The 24,000-nt window shown below is 39.0% G+C and overlaps 1 protein-coding gene across 1 annotated transcript in view; it reads right to left on the bottom strand.

Moving 5' to 3' along the window:
- Nucleotides 1-24,000, bottom strand: part of LOC133638755 (guanine nucleotide exchange factor VAV2-like) — a 608,063-nt gene that overhangs the window by 69,146 nt on the left and 514,917 nt on the right. Inside the window, 1 exon segment of the mRNA XM_062031682.1 lies at nucleotides 2,735-2,834. Within this exon segment, the coding sequence (XP_061887666.1) occupies nucleotides 2,735-2,834 (100 nt within the window).

The following is a 24,000-nucleotide window of genomic DNA, read 5'->3' as shown; positions in this document are numbered from 1 at the left end:
ACCGGCTTTTAACAACACTCAATGAACGATTGGGAACTGAGGAGACTAATTGTTGAAGCTTTGAAAGCGGAATTATTTCCCCATTCTTGTTTTATGTAGAGCTTCAGTCGTTCAACAGTCTCCGCTGTCGTATTTTAGGCTTCGTAATGCGCCACACATTTTCAATGGGAGACAGGTCTGGACTGCAGGCGGGCCAGGAAAGTACCCGCACTCTTTTTTTACGAAGCCACGCTGTTGTAACACGTGCTGAATGTGGCTTGGCATTGTCTTGCTGAAATATATGTTGTTCCAAAACCTGTATGTACCTTTCAGCATTAATGGTGCCTTCCCAGATGTGTAAGTTACCCATGCCTTGGGCACTAATACACCCCCATACCATCACACATGCTGGCTTTTACACTTTGCTTCGATAACAGTCTGGATGGTTCTTTTCCTCTTTGGTCCGGATGACACGATGTTGAATATTTCCAAAAACAATTTGAAATGTGGACTCGTCAGACCACAGAACACTTTTCCACTTCGCATCAGTCCATCTTAGATGATCTCGGGCCCAGAGAAGCCGGCGGCGTTTCTGGGTGTTGTTGATAAATGGCTTTCGCTTTGCATAGTAGAGTTTTAACTTGCACTTACAGATGTAGCGACCAACTGTATTTAGTGACAGTGGTTTTCTGAAGTGTTCCTGAGCCCATGTGGTGATATCCTTTACACACTGACGTCGCTTTTTGATACAGTGCCGTCTGAGGGATTGAAGGTCACGGCCATTCAATGTTGGTTTCCGGCCATGCCGCTTACGTGGAGTGATTTCTCCAGATTCTCTAAACCTTTTGATGATATTATGTACCGCAGATGTTGAAATCCCTACATTTCTTGCAATTGCACTTTGAGAAACGTTGTTCTTAAACTGTTCAACAATTTGCTCACGCAGTTGTGGACAAAGGTGTGTACCTCGCCCCACCCTTTCTTGTAAAAGACTGAGCATTTTTTTGGGAAGCTGTTTTTACACCCAATCATGGCACCCACCTGTTCCCAATTTGCCTGCACACCTGTGGGATGTTCCAAATAAGTGTTTGATGAGCATTCCTCAACTTTATCAGTATTTATTGCCACCTTTCCCAACTTCTTTGTCACGTGTTGGTGGTATCAAATTCTAAAGTTAATGATTATTTGCAAAAAAAAAAAAAAAAACGTTTATCAGTTTGAACATCAAATATGTTGTCTTTGTAGCATATTCAACTGAATATGGGTTGAAAATGACTTGCAAATCATTTTATTCCGTTTATATTTACATCTAACACCATTTCCCAACTCATATGGAAACGGGGTTTGTATATATATATACACTACCGTTCAAAAGTTTGGGGTCACCCAAACAATTTTGTGGAATAGCCTTCATTTCTAAGAACAAGAATAGACTGTCGAGTTTCAGATTTTGAGCGTTTAATTGCTCTTTTTATCTTTGTTATGAACAATATTATGTAAACTCGAAGTTATTATTATTTTTTTGGTTCTTTGTTGTTGCTATTTTTGTATTACAACATTTTATTATTTGATCATGTTGTACTGCATTTTAATCTTTTGTTTTGTGATTGTGTGATGTTTTTGCCTGGACCCCAGGAAGAATAGTCTCCACTGCGGTGTAGACTAATGGGGATCCTTAATAAACTAAACTAAACTAAACCCCACAAATGTGATGCTCCAGAAACTCAATCTGCTCAAAGGAAGGTCAGTTTTGTAGCTTCTGTAACGAGCTAAAGTGTTTTCAGATGTGTGAACATGATTGCACAAGGGTTTTCTAATCATCAATTAGCCTTCTGAGCCAATGAGCAAACACATTGTACCATTAGAACACTGGAGTGATAGTTGCTGGAAATGGGCCTCTATACACCTATGTAGATATTGCACCAAAAACCAGACATTTGCAGCTAGAATAGTCATTTACCACATTAGCAATGTATAGAGTGTATTTCTTTAAAGTTAAGACTAGTTTAAAGTTATCTTCGTTGAAAAGTACAGTGCTTTTCCTTCAAAAATAAGGACATTTCAATGTGACCCCAAACTTTTGAACGGTAGTGTATATATATATATATATAATTAATAATGAAATCCAGAGGCAAATTCATACATTATTCGCTGTTACAAGCGGCCCTCTGATGGCAGCCATAACTGTGATGTGGCCTTTAGAGATCGGTAGGTTGTGAGTTCAAACCCCGGCCGGGTCATACCAAAGACTATAAAAATGGGAGCCATTACCCCCCTGCTTGGCACTCAGCATCAAGGGTTGGAATTGGGGGTTAAATCACCAAAAATGATTCCCGGGCGTGGCTACGCTGCTGCCCACTGCTCCCCTCACCTCCCAGGGGGTGATCGAGGGGATGGGTCAAATGCAGAGGACACATTTCACCACACCTAGTGTGTGTGTCACAATCATTGGTACTTTAACTTTAATAAAAAACAGTTGGACACCCCTCTTCTACAGCAACACACTTTTTTTCTGTAAACACCACTGTGAGAAATACTTCAGTCCTATAAAAGCTCCTCTATTTTGAGAAATCGTAATATTTCCCCTATTTGGGGCGACAATTCTCCTTTGTATTAACACAGTAATGTGGAATTCAACTTACAAAAGCAAAACATATAAAAGTACTACTTATTATTTTGTGGCCCTCTCTTTCGGTCCAATGAAAAATGTGCTGATGTGGCGTGAAATCCACAGCAAGGAGGAGGAGAACGTTACCTCCACTTTGATCTTGACATCTTCTCGCGTTGCTATTAGTTCATCCAGTGTTTTCTGCGCGTTCTCCATGTGGCTGCAGTACTGTCCATAGATCAACAACCTGCGCACACATAACATATTCACAATGTCAGAAACACATGTGTGGGATTCATCAGATTCTCTTTCTTTATCCTGCATTTGTTCCTGGAACTATCATACTATGTATTTGGAATTTAACAACATTCTGTATTCATACAGCATAGGGTTGTCTCGATACCAATATTTAATTAATGTATTTCGATACTTTTCTAAATAAAGGGGACCACAAAAAATGGCATTATTGGCCTTATTTTAACAAAAAATCTTAGGGTACATTAGAAATATGTTTATTATTGCAATTTAGTCCTTAAATAAAATAGTAAACATACCAGACAACTTGTCTTTTAGTAGTAAGTAAACAAACAAAGGCTCCTAATTAGTCTGCATTTATCTACCTATTTTGTTTGTCAACATTATAAAGGACAAACTGTAAAAATGTATTATTAATCAACTTGTTCATTTACTGTTAATATCTGCTTATTTTCTGTTTCAACATGTTCTATCTACACTTCTGTTAAAATGTAATAATCACTTATTCTTCTTCTGTTTGGATACTTTACAATAGTTTTGGATGATACCACAAATTTAGGTATCGATCCGATACCAAGTAGTTACACGGTCATAATTTAAGTTTGCATGTGTCTAAGGACATATTTCCTGAATTGATTAATATAATTGTGGGGAGGCGTGGCCGGCAGACCGACAGCGAGGCGGGGCACGCCGGGGCCGACCCCGAGATGGCGGCGAGGAGGCGTGGCCGGCGGGCCAGCGGCGAGGCGGGGGGCGCCGGGATCGTGCGCACAATCGTGTAATTCCCTCCCAGTGTGTAAAAGGGCGGCAGCCGAGAACGACGGGGCAGAAGGAGTTGGAGAGCCGGCAGCGCGTGAGGAGCGGAAGCGACCGAGCGGGAGACGCAGACGAAGACGAGGGAGGCTGAAAAGCCAACCAAAGAGCGAGCAGAGAAGAGGAGCTGAAAAGCGACCTGCACTAAGGTTTATTTGAAGAAATAAACAAAGTCACAACCCTGCTCGAAGTCATGTCAGTCCTTGGTGGTCCATGGAACCCCGAAAGTGAGAGTCGGTCACAATAATATAAATAAATAAAATAAATCACAAAGATTTGTGACGACAAAAAATATTGATGTAATCATAGTAGTATCGACTAGATACGCTCTTGTACTTGGTATCATTACAGTGGATCCACCCATGGAATTAATGTACATTCTATTGTATCCTCCTACGGTGTGTAGTGAAGCATGTTTAGCTATTCCTCGTCCTGCAAGGATGATACTTGTGAGAAACTTACTTTATTTGTCGCCATGGAGACGAGCATTAGTGATTTAGAAGTAGCTAAAACATTGCCGTCTGTGGATGGATGTTAGCTGCTAGCTAGCTAGCCATGTCTTACAGCACCTCTTCCTGAGGGCGTTTCAGTGTTATAACTTCACCTTTATTGTCAGTTTTTAAGCCAAAATGCCTCCGTTCTCCCTTTTCTGTCTACACACTGTGTCTGTGTGTAAGTACTCTGTGATTGTGCGCTGCCGAACATGCTCCTCTGCTCGTAAAACCAGCAACGTCATGCCCGGGAACCGGTACTTTTCAGAGTATAGTACCGTTTTTGATTCATTAATACCGCGATACTATACTAATATATCATTTCCAGGAGCCATCTCACTTTCTGAGTAGCCTCTGATTTACTGATGGTTTCTCATGTTGTAGAAATGTGTAGAATAAATATAAAATGTCAACGTTTCTGTCAACGAAGATTTGCATCAGCCTGCGACACATAGTAATTTTGATAGTAGGCTATTATAGCTAATATAGACACTTACGTCATGTGTTACACGTTCATTATAACACTTATATAAGACTTTTCATTTTTTGCGGCTCCAGACGGATTAGTTTTTTGTATTTTTGGTCCAATATGGCTCTTTCAACGTTTTTGGTTGCCGACCCCTGTACTAGAGTGTATGGAACTTGACTGCCATACAGTACATACAGTATTTCCAGTCAGTGTGTTGCTGCCCAAACATCTGTCACGTCTGAGGTAAACTAAGGTAACCCAGTCCCCATTAATGCCTCAGCAGGCCCACACATTTTAATACCGTCGAGAGACGTCATTTCCAGCTGCTCGACTGATGAATTCCGGCTGCTCGTGTCTCTTCACCTTGATCATAATGGATCAGTCAAGTACGAAAGCAGCACAATTCCCCAAAAATATTCTGGTCTCTCCATTTTCACACATCAAGGTGAAGTTCTTGTTTACATGGACTATCTCTAACCTCATGATCCATGCAAGATTGACCTGGTTTCCAATTGCATACTCTAAAGCAGTGGTCCCCAACCTTTTTGTAGCTGCGAACCGGTCAACGCTTGAAAATTTGTCCCACGGACCGGTGGGGGGGGGTTTAATTTTTTTTTTTTTTTTTTACATAAATAAATACAATCATGTGTGCTTACGGACTGTATCCCTGCAGACTGTATTGATATATATTGATATATAATGTATATATTGTGTTTTTTATGTTGATTTCATTAAAAAAAAAAAAAAAAAAAAAAATTTTTTTTTTTTTTTTTTTTTTTTTTAAATTCTTGTGCGGCCCGGTACCAGTCGGTCCGCGGCCCGGTGGTTGGGGACAACTGCTCTAAAGGACCCGATCTACTTAGAACAGGGGTCGGCAACCCAAAATGTTGAAAACATTAACATTTATTTCAATATGCATCATAACAAAAAGGGTAATACCAAAAAAATGGATAGATGTTGATAGTCCAACTCATACTGACTGGTATACACACATAATACATACTGACTAGTATACACACATAATACATACTGACTGGTATACACACATAATAGATACTGACTGGTATACACACATAATACATACTGACTGGTATACACACATGATAGATACTGACTGGTATAAACACATGCTAAAAACTGACTGATATAGACACATAATACATACTGACTGGTATACACACATACTGACTGGTATAGTCACATAATACACACAGACTGGTATACACACATAATACATACTAACTGGTACAGACAAATACTAAATACTGACTGGTATACACACATAATAGATACTGACTGGTATACACACATAATAGATACTGACTGGTATAAACACATACTAAAAACTGACTGGTATACACACATAATACATACTGACTGGTATACACACATAATACATACTGACTGGTATACACAAATACTGACTGGTATAGACACATAATACACACGGACTGGTGTACACACATACTGACTGGTATAGACACATAATACACACGGACTGGTATACACACATAATACATACTAACTGGTATAGACACATACTAAATACTGACTGGTATACACACATAATAGATATTGACTGGTATACACACATAATAGATACTGACTTGTATAAACACACACTAAAAACTGAATGGTATACACACATAATACATACTGACTGGTATACACACATAATACATACTGACTGGTATACACACATACTGACTGGTATACACACATAATACACACAAACTGATATACACACATAATACATACTAACTGGTATAGACACATACTAAATACTGACTGGTATACACACATAGTAGATATTGACTGGTATACACATAATACACACTGACTGGTATACACACATAATATATACTGACTGATATAGACACATACTAAATACTGACTGGTATACACACATAATATATACTGACTGGTATACACACATACTGACTGGTATACACACATAATAGATACTGACTGGTATAAACACATACTAAAAACTGACTGGTATACACACATAATACATACTGACTGATATAGACACATACTAAATACTGACTGATATGGACACATACTAAATACTGACTGGTATACACACATAATATATACTGACTGGTATACACACATACCGACTGGTATAGACCCATAATACACACTGACTGGTATACACACATAATACATACTAACTGGTATAGACACATACTAAATACTGACTGGTATACACACATAATAGATACTGACTGGTATACACATATAACACACACTGACTGGTATGCACACATAATACATACTGACTGATATAGACACATACTAAATACTGACTGGTATACACACATAATACATACTGACTGATATAGACACATACTAAATACTGACTGGTATACACACATAATATATACTGACTGGTATAGACACAAAATACACACTGACTGGTATACACACATAATACATACTAACTGGTATAAACACATACTAAATACTGACTGGTATACACACATAATATATACTGACTGGTATACACACATAATACATACTGACTGGTATACACACATAATATATACTGACTAGTATACACACATAATATATACTGACTGGTATACACACATAATACATACTGACTGGTATAGACACATACTAAATACAGACTGGTATACACACATAATATATACTGGCTGGTATAGACACATACTAAATACTGACTGGTATACACACATAATACATACTGACTGGTATACATAATACATACTGACTGGTATACACACATAATATATACTGACTGGTATACACACATAATATATACTGACTGGTATACACACATAATACATACTGACTGGTATACACACATAATATATACTGACTGGTATAGACACATACTAAATACAGACTGGTATACACACATAATATATACTGACTGGTATACACACATAATACATACTGACTGGTATACACACATAATACATACTGACTGGTATACATACATAATACATACTGACTGGTATACACACATAATATATACTGACTGGTATACACACATAATATATACTGACTGGTATACACACATAATATATACTGACTGGTATACACACATAATATATACTGACTGGTATACACACAAGCTATGGAGATGATATCAGTAGAAAAAACGGCATTTATTTTAGATAATAATGAGTCATATATTGAAATATGTGATCCATTATTTAAATGTGTTTTATCTATTAAATTGACCTAAAATATGACTTATTTTTGTCTTTGTGTAAAATATTGGACACAATGTGTTGCCAAGCTTATGAGATGCGATGCAAGTGTAAGCCACTATTGTCCATTTTTTACATGTTTTTATTTTATTTTTGATAAATGCCTGTGACGATAATGTAAATGAGGGCTTTTTAATCACTGCTTTGTTGGAATTCTTATTAATATCGATACTGTTGTTGATATTATTCATTTTTGTTTGACTACTTTTGGATTGTTTTGTGTCATGTTTGTCTGTCCTCTCAATCGCTCTGTGGATTGCTATTCTGAATGTTGCTGGGCCGGGTTTGGTTTTGGAATTAGGATTGTATTATTATTGTGTATTATTTCAGTGGACTGATTATTTAAAACAAATAACATAAAAAGAGATCTATTCTGCCTCTCACGATGAGCTCAGGAGCATTTATTGCCCAAGTCTAGTTAAGACCAGGTAGTACACTTTTAAGATTTATAACAAAGTGTGAGAGGTGAACCGCAGAGTAATTTCCCACAACAGGGAGCAGATACAAATCTGTGAATAAATGTATTATAATTTGGACTGAAATGTGAATACTATGAATAAGTAATGACTAGATTTAAATCCCAGGGCAATATTTGGAGGGGTGACATCTTCTTACCAATAAACCGTAATGACTGAAAACCAATGACTGGTTCAGATCCTCTTATCAGCATGTATGTGTGGGTCTGTTCATTTTGAGCAGTGAGGATATGAAGTCTGTGTTCATTAGTTATCACAATGGAAACCTGACAGAGATCTAGAGGTTCAATCGAGGGGGAAGCTCAAAGTCATCCCTGAGTGGTGGTTTTCATTCTCCCTGAGTCCAAGTAGGGCATAGGCCCATATGCCTGCAAGAGTCGGCACCTCTCCATTGTGGTCTAATCCTAGAACCCTGACGTTTAATCAAGCCTCTCAGACATATGTGAGGAACCCTACGAATGGTTCAATGATACCGAAGGTCAGAAAAATATAAAAATTCCAGTTTTAACACAGTACAAGGGTATAATATTTGCAAAAAATAACAAAGTTTTCCAATTCAAACGTTAAATATCTTGTCTTTGCAGTCTGTACAATTGAATGTAGGTTGAAAAGGATTTGCAAATCATTGTATTCTGTTTTTATTTACCATTTACACAACGTGCCAACTTCACTGGTTTTGGGTTTTGTACTTGCATGTTTCTGTGCAAGAAGGTAAGCACCTCGTCTATGTGGTAATCAACACACGCAGCAAACCTGGTCATGTGTTATTATGTGGTCATGGAAAACAAGTTGTCACTGCTCCACTTGATAGAACCGTTCTACATTTGGAATGTGTTGTCGCGGCCTTAATGAAATAAAGCCACTTTACTCCAGGAAACACAGGCGCTTCGTGCAAATGAGATTTTGAATGGTATTGACAACGTTCAATATGCGACTCACGCGTACGGTCTGTGAAAAAAGGTCAATAGTTTATTGCCGTGCATATAAACAAAGGGTCCGAGTTTTTTTAATACGTCGTCTCTACAATAACAAAAAATGGCCCGAGTGTGACAGTAAAGATGCCTGGTGAGAAGTTCTACTCCAGGCTGTCATGTATCGCCAGGCATTGGACTAGAAAGAGTAACAGCGTTGTCGTATCTGTAATGTTTCGGTGTGGCGTTGTTGGTCTGGACCCCAGGATACAGAGGCGTCAGAAAAGTGCAGTAAATAAACCCCCTTGTTGTTAAGGAACTTGCAGGGAATATAAAAAATTGCAAATACACTGCAAAACCTGAAATCTAAGTAAGATGAAATATCTGAAATAAGGGTGATATTTGCTTATTTTCTGTCTGATGAGATCATTCTTCTCACTAAGCAGATTTTATGTTAGAGTGTTTTACTTGTTTTAAGGGTTTTGGTCCTAAATGATCTCAGTAAGATATTACAGCTTGTTGCTGAGATTTGATGACCTATATTGAGTAAAACATGCTTGAAACTAGAATATCAACTGTTTTGTCATCAACACTCACAAGTATAAAACTGCTTTTTTAAAGTAATAATTTCTTATTTCAAGCATGAAATAAAAAAATCATGACTTTGACACAATTGTGTCTCATAATTAAAACAGATGACAGCCAAATGGACTTTGCTGTTTTATTTTCAATGAAACAATAGAAAAAATGTACTCCTATAGTAGTACAGTTGGCACAGTACAGTAAACTGACAGTTAATATTTAAACATTTAACATGTGACATTTCAAACAATTTTGAACAGAAATAGTTCATGCACAGTCAGATAAATTCTTCAAAATGACAATCAAAAAAAATTGGCCGGGGGCCGGGCTGTAAATATATATATATATATATATATATATATATATATATATATATATATATATATATATATATATATATATATATATATATATATATATATATATATATATATATATATATATATTCCTTGCGCACTAATTGACTGAAAGAGCACGCACTTGGCGCTATGATGTCATGTTATCCATGGAAAAATGCATTTTTAGACAATATGATTTGCCTGAGCGGCTAGGAGACCCCGAGAGTAACAAGCGGTTGCTTTGTTGACTTTCCATTAAAGAAAAATAAACTAGTTTTTAGTATAAGTTTGCTGGTTTCAAGAAATGTAATGCCGAGCGCATATCATTATGTCAAGATAATGGCACTAGCATTTACTTCATTTAACAATATTTTTCAACATATTGAGCAAAAAGGTCTCATATTTGTTTTTTCTACCTAAAAAAGTGCACTTGTTATTAATGAGAATATACTTATTTTAAGGTATTTTGGGGTTCATTGAGGTTAGCTAATTTTACTTGTTTTGGAAAGTCTTGACAAGCCAAATGTTCTTGTTCTATTGGCAGATAATTTTGCTTAGTTCAAATAAACCCCCAATATTTGTATTTGTTTCCTTGTTTTTGAACACTGACTTTTTGCAGTGTAGGGACAAGTGTGTCCTAATTGCCAATCAGGGAAAGGTAAGGGAGTCAAACAGGAAGTGTAACGAAACATACGAGCACTGAACAATAATAACTGTCACGTGAGATCATCACTTTATTAGCCGATCATCTTTCACTTCATAAAATCCACCAGTTCCCAAACTTACCACCTCAGAAAAAACAAAACTACCCCCATAATGACCACCATTAAAGTACAGTAGCATAGTAGGCTTAGGTATTCATTAATCACAAGGCAGATGTTTTATTTAACAAGTATATTTACTATTTTTGTTACCAATTACACACATGCACACACATAATCAACAATGATACTCTATTTACAGTACATATTTACAGACTTCTTTGGCATACCACAATTAGTTTGACTCGGGGGGCCACATTGAGAGAAAACATGTGTCTGGGGGGGGGCAATGTGTATGTGTGTATAAATGTCAGTAACTACAAATCCTCGCTACATCTGTAAGTGCAAGTTACAACTCTACTATGCAAAGCCAAAGCCATTTATCAACAACACCCAGAAACGCCGCCGGCTTCGCTGGGCCCGAGCTCATCTAAGATGGACTGATGAAAAGTGGAAAAGTGTTCTGTGGTCTGACGAGTCCACATTTCAAATTGTTTTTGGAAACTATGGACGTCGTGTTCTCTGGAACAAAGAGGAAAAGAACCATCCGGATTGTTTTAGGTGCAAAGTTGAAAAGTCAGCATCTGTGATGGTATGGGGGTGTATTAGTGCCCAAGGCATGGGTAACTCACAGATGTGAAGGCACCATTAATGCTGAAAGGTACATACAGGTTTTAGAGCAACGTTATCATGGACGCCCCTGCTTATTTCAGCAAGACAATGCCAAGCCACGTGTTACAACAGCATGGCTTCATAGTAAATGAGTGGGGGTACTAGACTGGCCTGCCTGTAGTCCAGACCTGTCTCCCATTGAAAATGTGTGGTGCATTATGAAGCCTAAAATACCAAAAGGGAGACCCCCGGACTGTTGAACAATTTAAGCTGTACATCAAACAAGAATGGGAAATAATTCCACCTGAGAAGCTTCAAAAATGTGTCTCCTCAGTTCCCAAACGTTCACTGAGTGTTGTTAAAAGGAAAGGCCATGTAACACAGTGGTTTTGCAACATGTTGCTGCCATTAAATTCTAAGTTGTTGATTATTTGCAAAAAAAATGTGAAGTTTTTCAGTTGGAACATTAAATATCTTGTCTTTGCAGTCTATTCAATTGAATATAAGTTGAAAAGGATTTGCAAATCATTGTATTCTGTTTTTGTTTACCATTTACACAACGTGCCAACTTCACTGGTTTTGGATTGTGTAGTTAATTAGGATCATTCCAATTGTTATTAATGTGTTCATCGGGTTACTTCTTAACGAGGTCCATCCTTTAGTGTATGTCAGCAAAATATTTTGGACTCACTGTGCAGTTTCCTGTGCATCTGGTAGTATCTTGTTTTCTGCTGCCCATAGGGATTACAACAAGTTGAACAATATCTGCTGCACCACAATGTTGCAATTACAAACCATTTCCAATGTCTCTTTCAGCAAATGTTTAACTCTTTGTTCTCCCACGAGTTTCATCTCCATGTTTTATTTGCTCATTTTGAGGCGGCTGGTGGTGTAAAATGTACACCCGGACGACTTTTGTGCAGTTATATCTACATTTAGTGACAGTAGGTTGTCTGTATTGTTTTGGATGCCAGCCCGTGTTGCTGTAAGATATAATGTTTCACTTTCTACACTGCAACAACTGAAATCTAAGTAAGATGAAATATCTCAAATAAGGGTGATATTTGCTTATTTTCTGTCAGATAAGATCATTCTTCTCACTAAGCAGATTTTATGTTAGAGTGTTTTACTTGTTTTAAGGGTTTCGGTCCTAAATGATCTCAGTAAGATATTACAGCTTGTTGCTGAGATTTGATGACCTATATTGAGTAAAACATGCTTGAAACTAGAATATCAACTGTTGTGTCATCAACACTCACGAGTAGAAAACTACTTTTTTAAGGTCGTCATTTCTTACTTCAAGCATGAAAAAAAAAATCATGATGCCGAGCGCATATCATTATGTCCATCCATCCATCCATCCATCCATCTTCTTCCGCTTATCCGAGGTCGGGTCGCGGGGGCAGCAGCCTAAGCAGGGAAACCCAGACTTCCCTCTCCCCAGCCACTTCGTCCAGCTCCTCCCGGGGGATCCCGAGGCGTTCCCAGGCCAGCCGGGAGACATAGTCTTCCCAACGTGTCCTGGGTCTTCCCCGTGGCCTCCTACCGGTCGGACGTGCCCTAAACACCTATATGGACTTTTGTAGAGGCTGCAACCCATTATTCATATTTACATAGTTCCTTATTGTTAGAATAATTGTTTGTAAGTTATCACAAAAAACTTTGTGTTGAAATGAGTTCCAGGCAAGAAGACAAAAGCTGTCTTTGAAACCTACCAAGAGTAAGGCTCGTAAAACTCCACTGTGTTCTTTCATGTATGGTAATCAACAGAAAGATATTGTTCTAACCCAAGGACTTCAAAGCGGAGAGATGACAAGATCTGCCCAATTTCCAGACGACCTCTTTTTGAAGTATTTTACGAACTCTTTTTGAACTATTTTATGGACCTCTTTTTGAACTATTTTACAAACTCTTTTAGAACTGACCTTTTCTGTGAATTGTTTACGACCTTTTCTGTGAACTTTTTGCGACCTTTGTCCTTTGGAAACAGTGGTGGCCATGTGGTCGGGGAGGGTCCAAAATAAAAGAAGGAGGCATGCAATCTTTTGACAGAGCGTGCTGAGATACCGTACAAGGGTACAGTGTAAAGGTGACTCTCCCCAATATTGAGTCCAAATTGAATTCTGTCTCTGTTTGATTCTTTGCTTCTTGTCTTGTTTAATAAATGTCATCAGTGTTTGAACTTGATACTTATGGAGAAATGTCCTTCAATAAAAAATAAAAACAATTCTATTTACGAACCCTGTTCGTAAATCAGGGTTTCACTACACCTGCTTTTGCTTGTGAAATTGCATGCAGTGGAAAAGGGGCGTAGTTAAAAATGCAAATCTTCCGAGATCGTTGCTATTTTTTAAAAAGGACTGATCACAAAATAGGAGCTTTGAAAACCAAATGTGCTGTACAACCACAGTCTAACAAGACTGAGTGAAATGTCGAACAAAAAAATCTATATTTACAACTTAATAACAGTCTTTTATTGAAGTCAGGAGCTTGGTACTTGCAGTCATGGGAGCCAAAGGGCTAATAAGCACATTGCAGCATGAAGCCACTCCTTGGCCTAGTCATCCATAATTAGTCCATCACATACGCTCCACTTGACACCGAGTCTGGGCACACGCAGTAGGAGGCAACTACTCATCCATTTCTATGTTTGCACGGGCTCTACAAGTGGAAAAAACTGGGGCATATTCTTGCATTGTTACTGAGAAACATAAGTGAGGCTCCAGAAGTTCAATGATTGGGTCTGGTGGACTTTTTTTTATTTTTTATTACATTTACTAGATCAGGGGTTGGCAACCTAAAATGCTAAAAGCCATATTTGACGGAAAAAAAACAACAAAAAAAGTCTGGAGCCGCAAAAAATGTGCCTTATATAAGTGTTATAATGAAGCCAACACATGATGAAAGTGTCTATATTAGCAATAATAGCGTACTATCAAAATGACTATGTGTCGCAGGCTGACGCAAATCTCCCTTGTCAGAAATGTTGAAATGTAATATTTATTCTACACATTTTTAAAACATTGGAAAACATTAGTAAAACGGAGGTTTCTCAGAGGGTGAGATAACTCCTGGAAATTACCAGTTTAGAATGGCCAAAGGTATAAATGTGTGTGTCCAAGTTAAAGGAAACGACAGACTGTCTTCTTCTACTCACTAGAATCTAATGGTTTTATTACAATATTTGCATGCTGGGTAACGTTTGCTGTGGTCTGGAACAACATGGCACCAAAAAAAAAAATTGAGAAATGCAGCCAATATTACATACAGATAATGTGTCACGAGACATGCAAATATAAATTAAATACAGAGAGGACATAAGTAAAGGGAAATTAAAATTAGCTAAAATATACCTAAAAACGAGGCATTATGATGCAATATGTGCATACAGCTAGCTTAAATAGCATGTTAGCATTGAATAGCTTGCTGTCATGCACTGACCAAATATGACTGATTAGCTCTTCAACAAGTCAATAGCTTCAACAAAGCTCACGTTTGTGCATGTCCACAACAAGTTCGGTGGACAAAATGAGGCAAAGAAGGAGTGGCATAAAACACGTGTTTCTGTGGCAGCGTCGGAGAAAGTTGTACATGTAAACAAACTAGATCAAGGACCGCCAAAAGCAGTAGGACAAAACGGCACTCTCATCAGTGAAGCATGTATAACATAAACAGTGGAATTTTTAATAATTAGGAAGGTTTGTGTCATGTTTGTCCCCCTACAGAAACTAATAATGTCCTTTGTGTTCTTTGATGTTTCCCTCTTACGCACATGTTTATGTGTGCTATAGCTATGAGGTTTTTTCTTCTTTGGCCTCAGTCTGGACCCCCTCTCCAGGGTACCAGGCTTCGACTGATTTTTTGTTTTTCTCACCCCCCCAGCGTTTGCCTGTTTCTCACCTTTTTTGTAAGGGGCGCCGGAAGTTGGCAGAGCCGTCAGCGATCCTGTTCTGTCTCCCTGTAATGTTTGTCCGCTCTTGAATGGGATTGTGCTGAAAATCGTAATTTCCCCTCGGGGTTTATTAAAGTATTTCTGATTCTGATTCATCATTTGTTTTCAAATGACAAAATCAAGCGGTGATGAAGGCGTGGGGGTGTGGGTGTGGAGTGTGTTTGTGTATGTGACCATTGTCTTTGGGTGTAGTGGTGTTGTGTCCATAGGGCCGGGGCCGTTCTGCATGCAATGCAAGCAAAGTTCGACTTCCAGGTGTCGTTGAAGAGGGAGGGAGGTCAAAAGCGTCCATCTTTGAGAGTCCTCAAGGGATGTTTACAGAACAGCCTGCTCCTGTTGTTGCATCAGGGCCATTCGAGGGAGTCAAAATCGTAGATTAGGATTTTTGTTTTTCCGCGAGCAGACATTACAATGGCTTGTCTGTTCTCTTCGTCCATGTTGGCTCTCATATCCAATGTTTCCCTTTCAGCAAGCTTCTCCATGATGGGATCCATCTTGCGATTCAGTTCAGAAATCGCCCCAGTCTGTGATCCCACAGCCCGACCCAATCCTTCCATTGCGACGAACAGCCTTTGGGCTCCTTGAGTGGCTGCCATCGTCTTACGAATTTGACGATACACCAGAGCAATGCCCAGCCCAATCAGCAGGTGCCCCGCGATCATGGTTCCAATTAGGTAGATGTCTTCCACGTCCTCGATGGAAAGGACTGAGAGGCACATGATTCTCCATTTGTCCCAGGAATCTCTCACGTACCCCGCAGCAATGGTTCCATCAGGGCAGCCAGGCTCCCCCGAACCTCTTTTCCTCGTCGGAAATATTTTGTCAATTGAGTCGAGAGTCCAGCTAATCAATTCCATGTCGGATGTTTAGATTTGGAGGACAGCGCAAAGAAACATGCTTCAAAAAAAGTTTAGACAAGACAAGACAAAGAGAGCAAGCAAGGAGAAGACGGGAGGAGAAAAAAATGTGACCACCCTCACCAGAGTCAAGACAGGAAGGCAGTGCGGCTTACAATTTAAAAAAAAAAGTACCAGTGATTGTCACACACACACTAAGTGTGGTGAAATTATCCTCTGCATTTGACCCATCACCCTTGATCACCCACTGTGATGTGAGGGGAGCAGTGAGCAGCAGCGGTGGCCGCGCCCGGGAATCATTTTGGTGATTTAACCCCCAATTCCGACCCTTGATGCTGAGTGCCAAGCGTCCGGTGCGCCCTATGCTCCAGGAAATACGGTAATCAATAAATGTTTATTTATATAGCCCTAAATCACAAGTGTCTCAAAGGGCTGCACAAGCCACAACGACATCCTCGCTCGGTTCAAATCCCACATAAGGGCAAGGAAAAACTCACAACCCAGTGGGATGTGAATGAGAATGACAATGAGAAACCTTGGAGATGACCGCAGATGTGGGTGACGGATGTAATGGACGTCGAGTGGGTCTAGCATAATATTGTGAAAGTCCAGTCCATAGTGGATCTAACATAATAGTGAGAGTCCAGTCCATAGTGGATCCAACATAATAGTGAGAGTCCAGTCCATAGTGGATCCAACATAATAGTGTGAGAGTCCAGTCCATAGTAGATCTAACATAATAGTGAGAGTACAGTCCATAGTGGATCCAACATAATAGTGTGAGAGTCCAGTCCATAGTGGATCTAACATAATAGTGAGAGTCCAGTCCATAGTGGATCTAACATAATAGTGTGAGAGTCCAGTCCATAGTGGATCTAACATAATAGTGTGAGAGTCCAGTCCATAGTGGATCTAACATAATAGTGAGAGTCCAGTCCATAGTGGATCTAACATAATAGTGAGAGTCCAGTCCATAGTGGATCTAACATAATAGTGTGAGAGTCCAGTCCATAGTGGATCTAACATAATAGTGTGAGAGTCCAGTCCATAGTGGATCTAACATAATAGTGTGAGAGTCCAGTCCATAGTGGATCTAACATAATAGTGAGAGTCCAGTCCATAGTGGATCTAACATAATAGTGTGAGAGTCCAGTCCATAGTGGATCTAACATAATAGTGTGAGAGTCCAGTCCATAGTGGATCTAACATAATAGTGTGAGAGTCCAGTCCATAGTGGATCTAACATAATAGTGAGAGTCCAGTCCATAGTGGGGCCAGCAGGAGATCATCTTGAGCGGAGACGGGTCCACCCCGGGTCCCGACTCTGGACAGGCAACACTTCATCCATGGCCATCGGACCGGTAAGAATAATAATAACAAAATGTTGAACTCTTAGTATAATTTCTGATTAAACTATTGTTACAATGATGGGTGAAAGGCACTGAAAAGTGTAGTCTGCCGGAGGACTCAGTTCACTTGCAACATTGCGTCTGGAGTTTATTAAGACTTCAGGAGTTTCCTGGTGCGTTCATTCCTCCCCGGCACGTTACTTTGCGTGAAATGCCATTTTGAATAAGTGGCCGTACTCGGTCGTCTCGGAGTTGCACCGCTGAGGAAATCTCCCCCGGCAAACCAGAAGCGACAAGCAGCTAATATTCTCCGACACGCGACATCGGGAGACCTCTCACCTCCACTCAACTTCCACAGCACACAGGAAATGGAGAAAGCGGCGCCAACACGCTACGCCGAGGAGCATGATTAGGCATCGCAAAGGGTGACGGCGGCCAGATTACTTCGGAAATGAGTCCGGGAATGTCGCAGATGAGAATAGCAACAAGAGGGTGCTTAGACGGCCATTTACCTGATAGAGACGCCTCTTAGAGTGCTTTCCCATTCAGGCCGTGGTCTTGCTGTTTAAGAATTGAACAGTGGTCGTGATAAAGCAGTGACATTTTCAGCCTGGCATTCAGCTCAATGACAAATAAGAAGAAGAAGGAAAAAAAAAAAAGGCTTTTCATCCTCGGCGCCGACGTGAGAGAAAAAAACGATACAAGCACATTGTTGTAAAGGTCACTTCGGACTCACAAGCACGGATAACCAAATTAATGATTTCCAGCTCGGACCTCGGGAACATCAGCGGGATGTCTGATGAGGGGAGTTCAGATCCCCCCCGGTCACTGTTGTTTATGTCCGCGGAGTGACGAGACAGCCCATAATGAGGCGGGCTCACGCGTCAATCACCTTCGCCGAGTCAAAGCTTGTGATGGCAAAAAAAAAAATCTGCAAATCTAATGAACCGCGTTCTCAAAATAACCCTTGGAGAATGTCACTAAATGTAAATATCAACCATGTCATCAGCCAATTTGTTTATGAATAGAAGGTAAAAATGAAAAATCCCCCCATCAAAATAATGAGTTAGTTCTGTTCTCGGTTCTGGAGGGAAAAGATTCCGATTAGAATAAAAAGATTTACCGTATTTTTCGGATTATAAGTCGCTCCTGCCGAAAATGCATATTAAAGAAGGAATAAAACATATATACACTACCGTTCAAAAGTTTGGGGTCACCCAAACAATTTTGTGGAATAGCCTTCATTTCTAAGAACAAGAATAGACTGTGGAGTTTCAGATGAAAGTTCTCTTTTTCTGGCCATTTTGAGCGTTTAATTGACCCCACAAATGTGATGCTCCAGAAACTCAATCTGCTCAAAAGGTCAGTTTTGTAGCTTCTGTAACGAGCTCAACTGTTTTCAGATGTGTGAACATGATTGCACAAGGGTTTTCTAATCATCAATTAGCCTTCTGAGCCAATGAGCAAACACATTGTACCATTAGAACACTGGAGTGATAGTTGCTGGAAATGGGCCTCTATACACCTATGTAGATGTTGCACCAAAAACCAGACATTTGCAGCTAGAATAGTCATTTACCACATTAGCAATGTATAAAGTGTATTTCTTTAAAGTTAAGACTAGTTTAAAGTTATCTTCATTGAAAAGTACAGTGCTTTTCCTTCAAAAATAAGGACATTTCAATGTGACCCCAAACTTTTGAACGGTAGTGTATATTATATACATCTATAATATAATATATTAATATAATATATCAGTATATACAATATTATATACTGTATATCAGGGGTCCCCTACCTTTTTTCTTAATGTAGGCATTATTTTCACGGATCGGCCTTCCACGTGTGGCAGATAGATATAGCAAATAAGTGCATGAAAAATGAATACATGAAAAAACTCACCATAACGTTGAATGAGTGGTAGCCCCTGGCCTTTTCCCTTTGCCAAAAAACTCTCCTTAGACTTTTGTTTTTTGCTCATTTTTGCTAGTAGTAGGCTTTGTTTCGGCTTTAGTATCTGATGGGTTATAGGTGATACATCACATTCAAGGACACGAGCATGGATATACAGTATAAGAAAGCTAGAAATACTTGACATTAGTTCCAATAGATTTCTAAAAGTTATGTATTCATATTTTGTGCAATATTTCATACATAAATACATTAATGTAATCCAATTTTATATGCGCAAATACATCCGTTATTGCTAACTACTTATGTAATAGGACGATGTGCAATAATACCAGCACTTTAACTTACTAGGCCAAAGGAGATGGGTATTTATTTCCTTCAGCACAATTATTATATGCAACAATTAAAGCACTTCTCCATCTGCCTTATGCACATTAACTACTATGGCCACTTTGTTCCTGATCTGCCCTGGTTTTAAGTCATCAACCTGTCGCGCACTGCAGATGGAACCTAGCTTTTGGCTACGATTTGGCACCTTTACATTTTATATGGGTCAGGTTCAAACACTGATGACATCTATTAAACAAGACAAGAAGCAAGGAATCAAACAGAGACAGATTGAAATTTGACTCAATGAGGAGAAACGCGTACACCTGTACGCTTGTACAGTGTCACCACGCTCTGACGAAAGATTGTACGCCTTCTCTTTTATTTGGACTTTCCCTGACTACATAGGTTGACGCCTCAATCATTGGTATGTTTTCATCTACAAAACCATTCTGGGTATCACTCCATCTTATCTGTCTTGTCTTTTAACAAAGAAACAAGGAAGTCACAATCTTCGTTCAATGAATGTTCTGCAATTTGTCGTCCCCAAAGTAAGAACTGAACTGGGCAAGAAAGCATTTAGGTTTTCAGCAGCGAAGGCTTGGAATAACCTACAATCGAATATTAAACTTCAAACCCTTGTTACGTTGAATGAGTTTAAAGCTTCTGCGAAAGGACTGCAGTCTACCTTGTCTGTATGCACATGTGTTATGTGAGCAAGTTTTAATGTCGTAAATGTGATGTTTTATGTATTTGTTTACTGTTTTTAATGTAACCTTGCTGCTGCCCTCTTGGCCAGGTCTCCCTTGGAAAAGAGATCTTTGATCTCAATGGGATTTTACCTGGTTAAATAAAGGCTAATAATAAATAAACAAATAACATAGCAACAGCTGTTTCTAAGGGCGGAGGGTCGTAAACAGCCATCGCCTTTGATTACAAAACAGTTCAAAGAAAAGGTCGTAAAACAGTTCAAAGAAGAGGTGCCTGGAGCTTGGGCAGGTCCTGCTTTCTCTCCGAGAAAATGCGGGCAGTTATAAATTATTTAATGTCTCTGTGCGGCCTGGTAGCAAATGCGTCACGGACCGGTGGTTGGGGGACCACTGCTGTATATATAATATGTAAATATTACACATATGTTATATTTTGTATTGCTACTTTTGTGCATTTTTAGTCTACTTTATACCTGCATTATCCTTTCCATCCTTATCCTTTCCACCCTACTGTGTGGAACAATTTCCCTTGTGGATCAATAAAGTTTGTTTAAGTCTAAGTCTAATCGATCACAACTGGACTGTTCAGATTGTCTTAGAAGATGTTTCCAGTAACTTCTGAGCAGGCTTCATAAATTAATTCTCAGAGACCTACTGTATGTAGATAGGTCTGCTCTAGTCTGGGAGCCTGGTGCACGATCCCAAGTATTGATCCTCAACAAGAGGGGACACACCCAGACAAGGATGGTTTTGCTCTCAGTGTGGAATGCTGGTGGGGTTGTTGTACGACATAATAATGTAACATGAATAAAGCATGGATAACTATTACAGTTTACGCGTATCATGCATATTATTATGTTATTACTCCAAAGTAAGCTGACCTTAAAGTAGACTGATCGATTGTATCCGTAAAACTAATTTTGCTAGCTTACCGTAATCGCGTCCAATGATAGTTTGACACAGGGGCAAAAGTGGGGATTCTTTCAAAATAAGTGTGGAAGTCGCTTCCTCGCAGTCCCACTGTCAGACACGGCACAGGAGTCTGACAGTTTAACAAGTTTTTTAATGATCGTATGTTTTTATGCAAAGTTTTCTTTCTCAGAACGTCTCCAAACTTCCGCTTTCTTCTACACCCGGCCGCTCGCTCTTAAAGACAACAGATGATTAGATCACCACGTACCACCTGTGAAATCTAATCACCTGCCAGCCGTGTCTCGCCGTCAGCACACGCCCCCGCCCCTGCCCGATGGCGCTCGTCTTCAGCACCACGGACAGCGGCGGTGGCTTTTACTCCTACAGGCAGCGCTGGCTACACCTCCCCCCACAATAAGATACCCGGTAAACCAGGGGTGTCCAAACTTTTTCCACTGAGGGCCGTACACGGAAAAATTTAAGCATGCGGGGGCCATTTTGATATTTTTCATTTTCAAACCTTAACAAAATATATGGATTTTTTTTTATTTTTTTTTAACGTTTAGGGCTAATGTAAAAAATAAGTCAAATTATTATTATTTTTTATTTAACACTTACAGTAAATCTCTATATCAACTTCAGGTTGATATAAAGTAAAAAAAACAACAACAAGTTTTATGCCTTTTCTGTCAAAGACAACTTTGTTTTTTATAGTAAAACTGAAATATGCAGTATTTAGTAATTAGAGCCCTAAAAGATCAATAATGCAGGACACCATTGATTTTAATTATTTAATATTTTTGAGTAATCACAGCGAAAAGTTAAATAAAATCCTACTAAATATATTTGGGATCCAAAAGGTCCCCCACTCATAAAGTGATACATTTATATTAGTTTTTTTTTACTTTTAACACTTAAATTACGAGATCAACTGCAGATATATCTGTCGATTTTACGTTTGAACTATTATTTTGTTTGTTTTATGCTCTTTTGTCAAATAAAACTTTGTTTTTTTATGGCAACCACACAATATATGCAATATTTTTTCCACATAAAACATTTTAAAGTGATATTTTTTAAGTAATATTTCATTATGAAAGAGATTTTTAGTCTTTTTTTTTTTTTTAGCAATGACAAAAAAAATAAAAAATAAACAAAGACAAAAGAAAAAACCAGCCTGCATGGCAGCTTTGTGTCAACATTGCAACTTTTTGTTTTTTTTAAATGTATTATTATTTTGTTTAATTCTTTATTTTTTTATTTTAAACAACATAAAAAAAGACAAAATATACACTTACCATTAGTGCATCAACCCAAGAAAACCCTCCCTCCCCCATTCACACTCATCCACACTCATTTACACAAAAGGGGCTGTCTCTTTCTGTTATTAAAAAAAACAACTTCTGGTTCCTACAATATAGAATAATACAATGCAACTATAATTCAACTTTTTCTTGTTAGATTTCATCTCATTCCACTTTTTTAAAAATGTTTTTTTAACATTTTTGCAATATTATTAATTTTGCAATTTTTGCAGAATGTGTGGCGGGCCGGTAAACAATTAGCTGCGGGCCGCAAATGGCCCCCGGGCCGCACTTTGCACACCCCTGCGGTAAACAAAATATCAAATCAAAGACAAAGTTGGTTATTAATTTTGTCTTTTTATTATTGTGCGTATTGATTTTTTCCCCCCATTTTGTATTTGTTTTGTTTCTCCCGTGTGCCAGTTCCCATTGACATGTGGGTCACAGGCCTCGACTGAAACCCAAGCTGCACTTTGGGCACCCCGGCTTTTGTGGCTCTCGGTTGCGGCTCGGTACGCATGGCGTGACTTAAGCTTTGTGAGCGATCCTGTGATGAAGCTTGTTGCTTGTTCGTTTCCCGACGCGGGCGAGCAACGGAGGTTGAAGGGAGAGTAGGAGTGTTGTTAGGGCTAAAGAATGTCAATGCGTTGCAACAGTTAACGGCTGGCCTCAGCTTAATGGGTTTTTTTTTAAAGTTCACACACAATGCAACTCAGGTTTGCGGGTCGAGCCTGGGTGGTGTGCACTGGTATGCACAGCATGGGAGGATTGTCTGTGATTTGCAAATCCTTTTCAACTTATATTCAATTGAATAGACTGCAAAGACAAGATATTTAATGTTCCAACTGACAAACTTATTTTTTTTGCAAATAATCATTCATTTAATGGCAGCAACACATTGCAAATAAGTTGTCACAGGGGCATTTTTACAACTGTGTTACATGGCCTTTCCTTTTAACAACACTCAAAAAACGTTTGGGAACTGAAGAGACACATTTTTGAAGCTTCTCAGGTGGAATTCTTTCCCATTCTTGCTTGATGTACAGCTTAAGTTGTTCAACAGTCCGGGGGTCTCCGTTGTGCTATTTTAGGCTTCATAATGCGCCACACATTTTCAATGGGAGACAGGTCTGGACTA

The sequence above is a fragment of the Entelurus aequoreus genome, linkage group LG21 (assembly GCF_033978785.1).
Source record: "Entelurus aequoreus isolate RoL-2023_Sb linkage group LG21, RoL_Eaeq_v1.1, whole genome shotgun sequence".
NCBI classification, from domain to species: Eukaryota; Metazoa; Chordata; class Actinopteri; order Syngnathiformes; family Syngnathidae; genus Entelurus; species Entelurus aequoreus.
The sequence above is the reverse complement of the archived record's forward strand: the minus strand, read 5'-3'. Positions and strand labels throughout refer to the sequence as shown.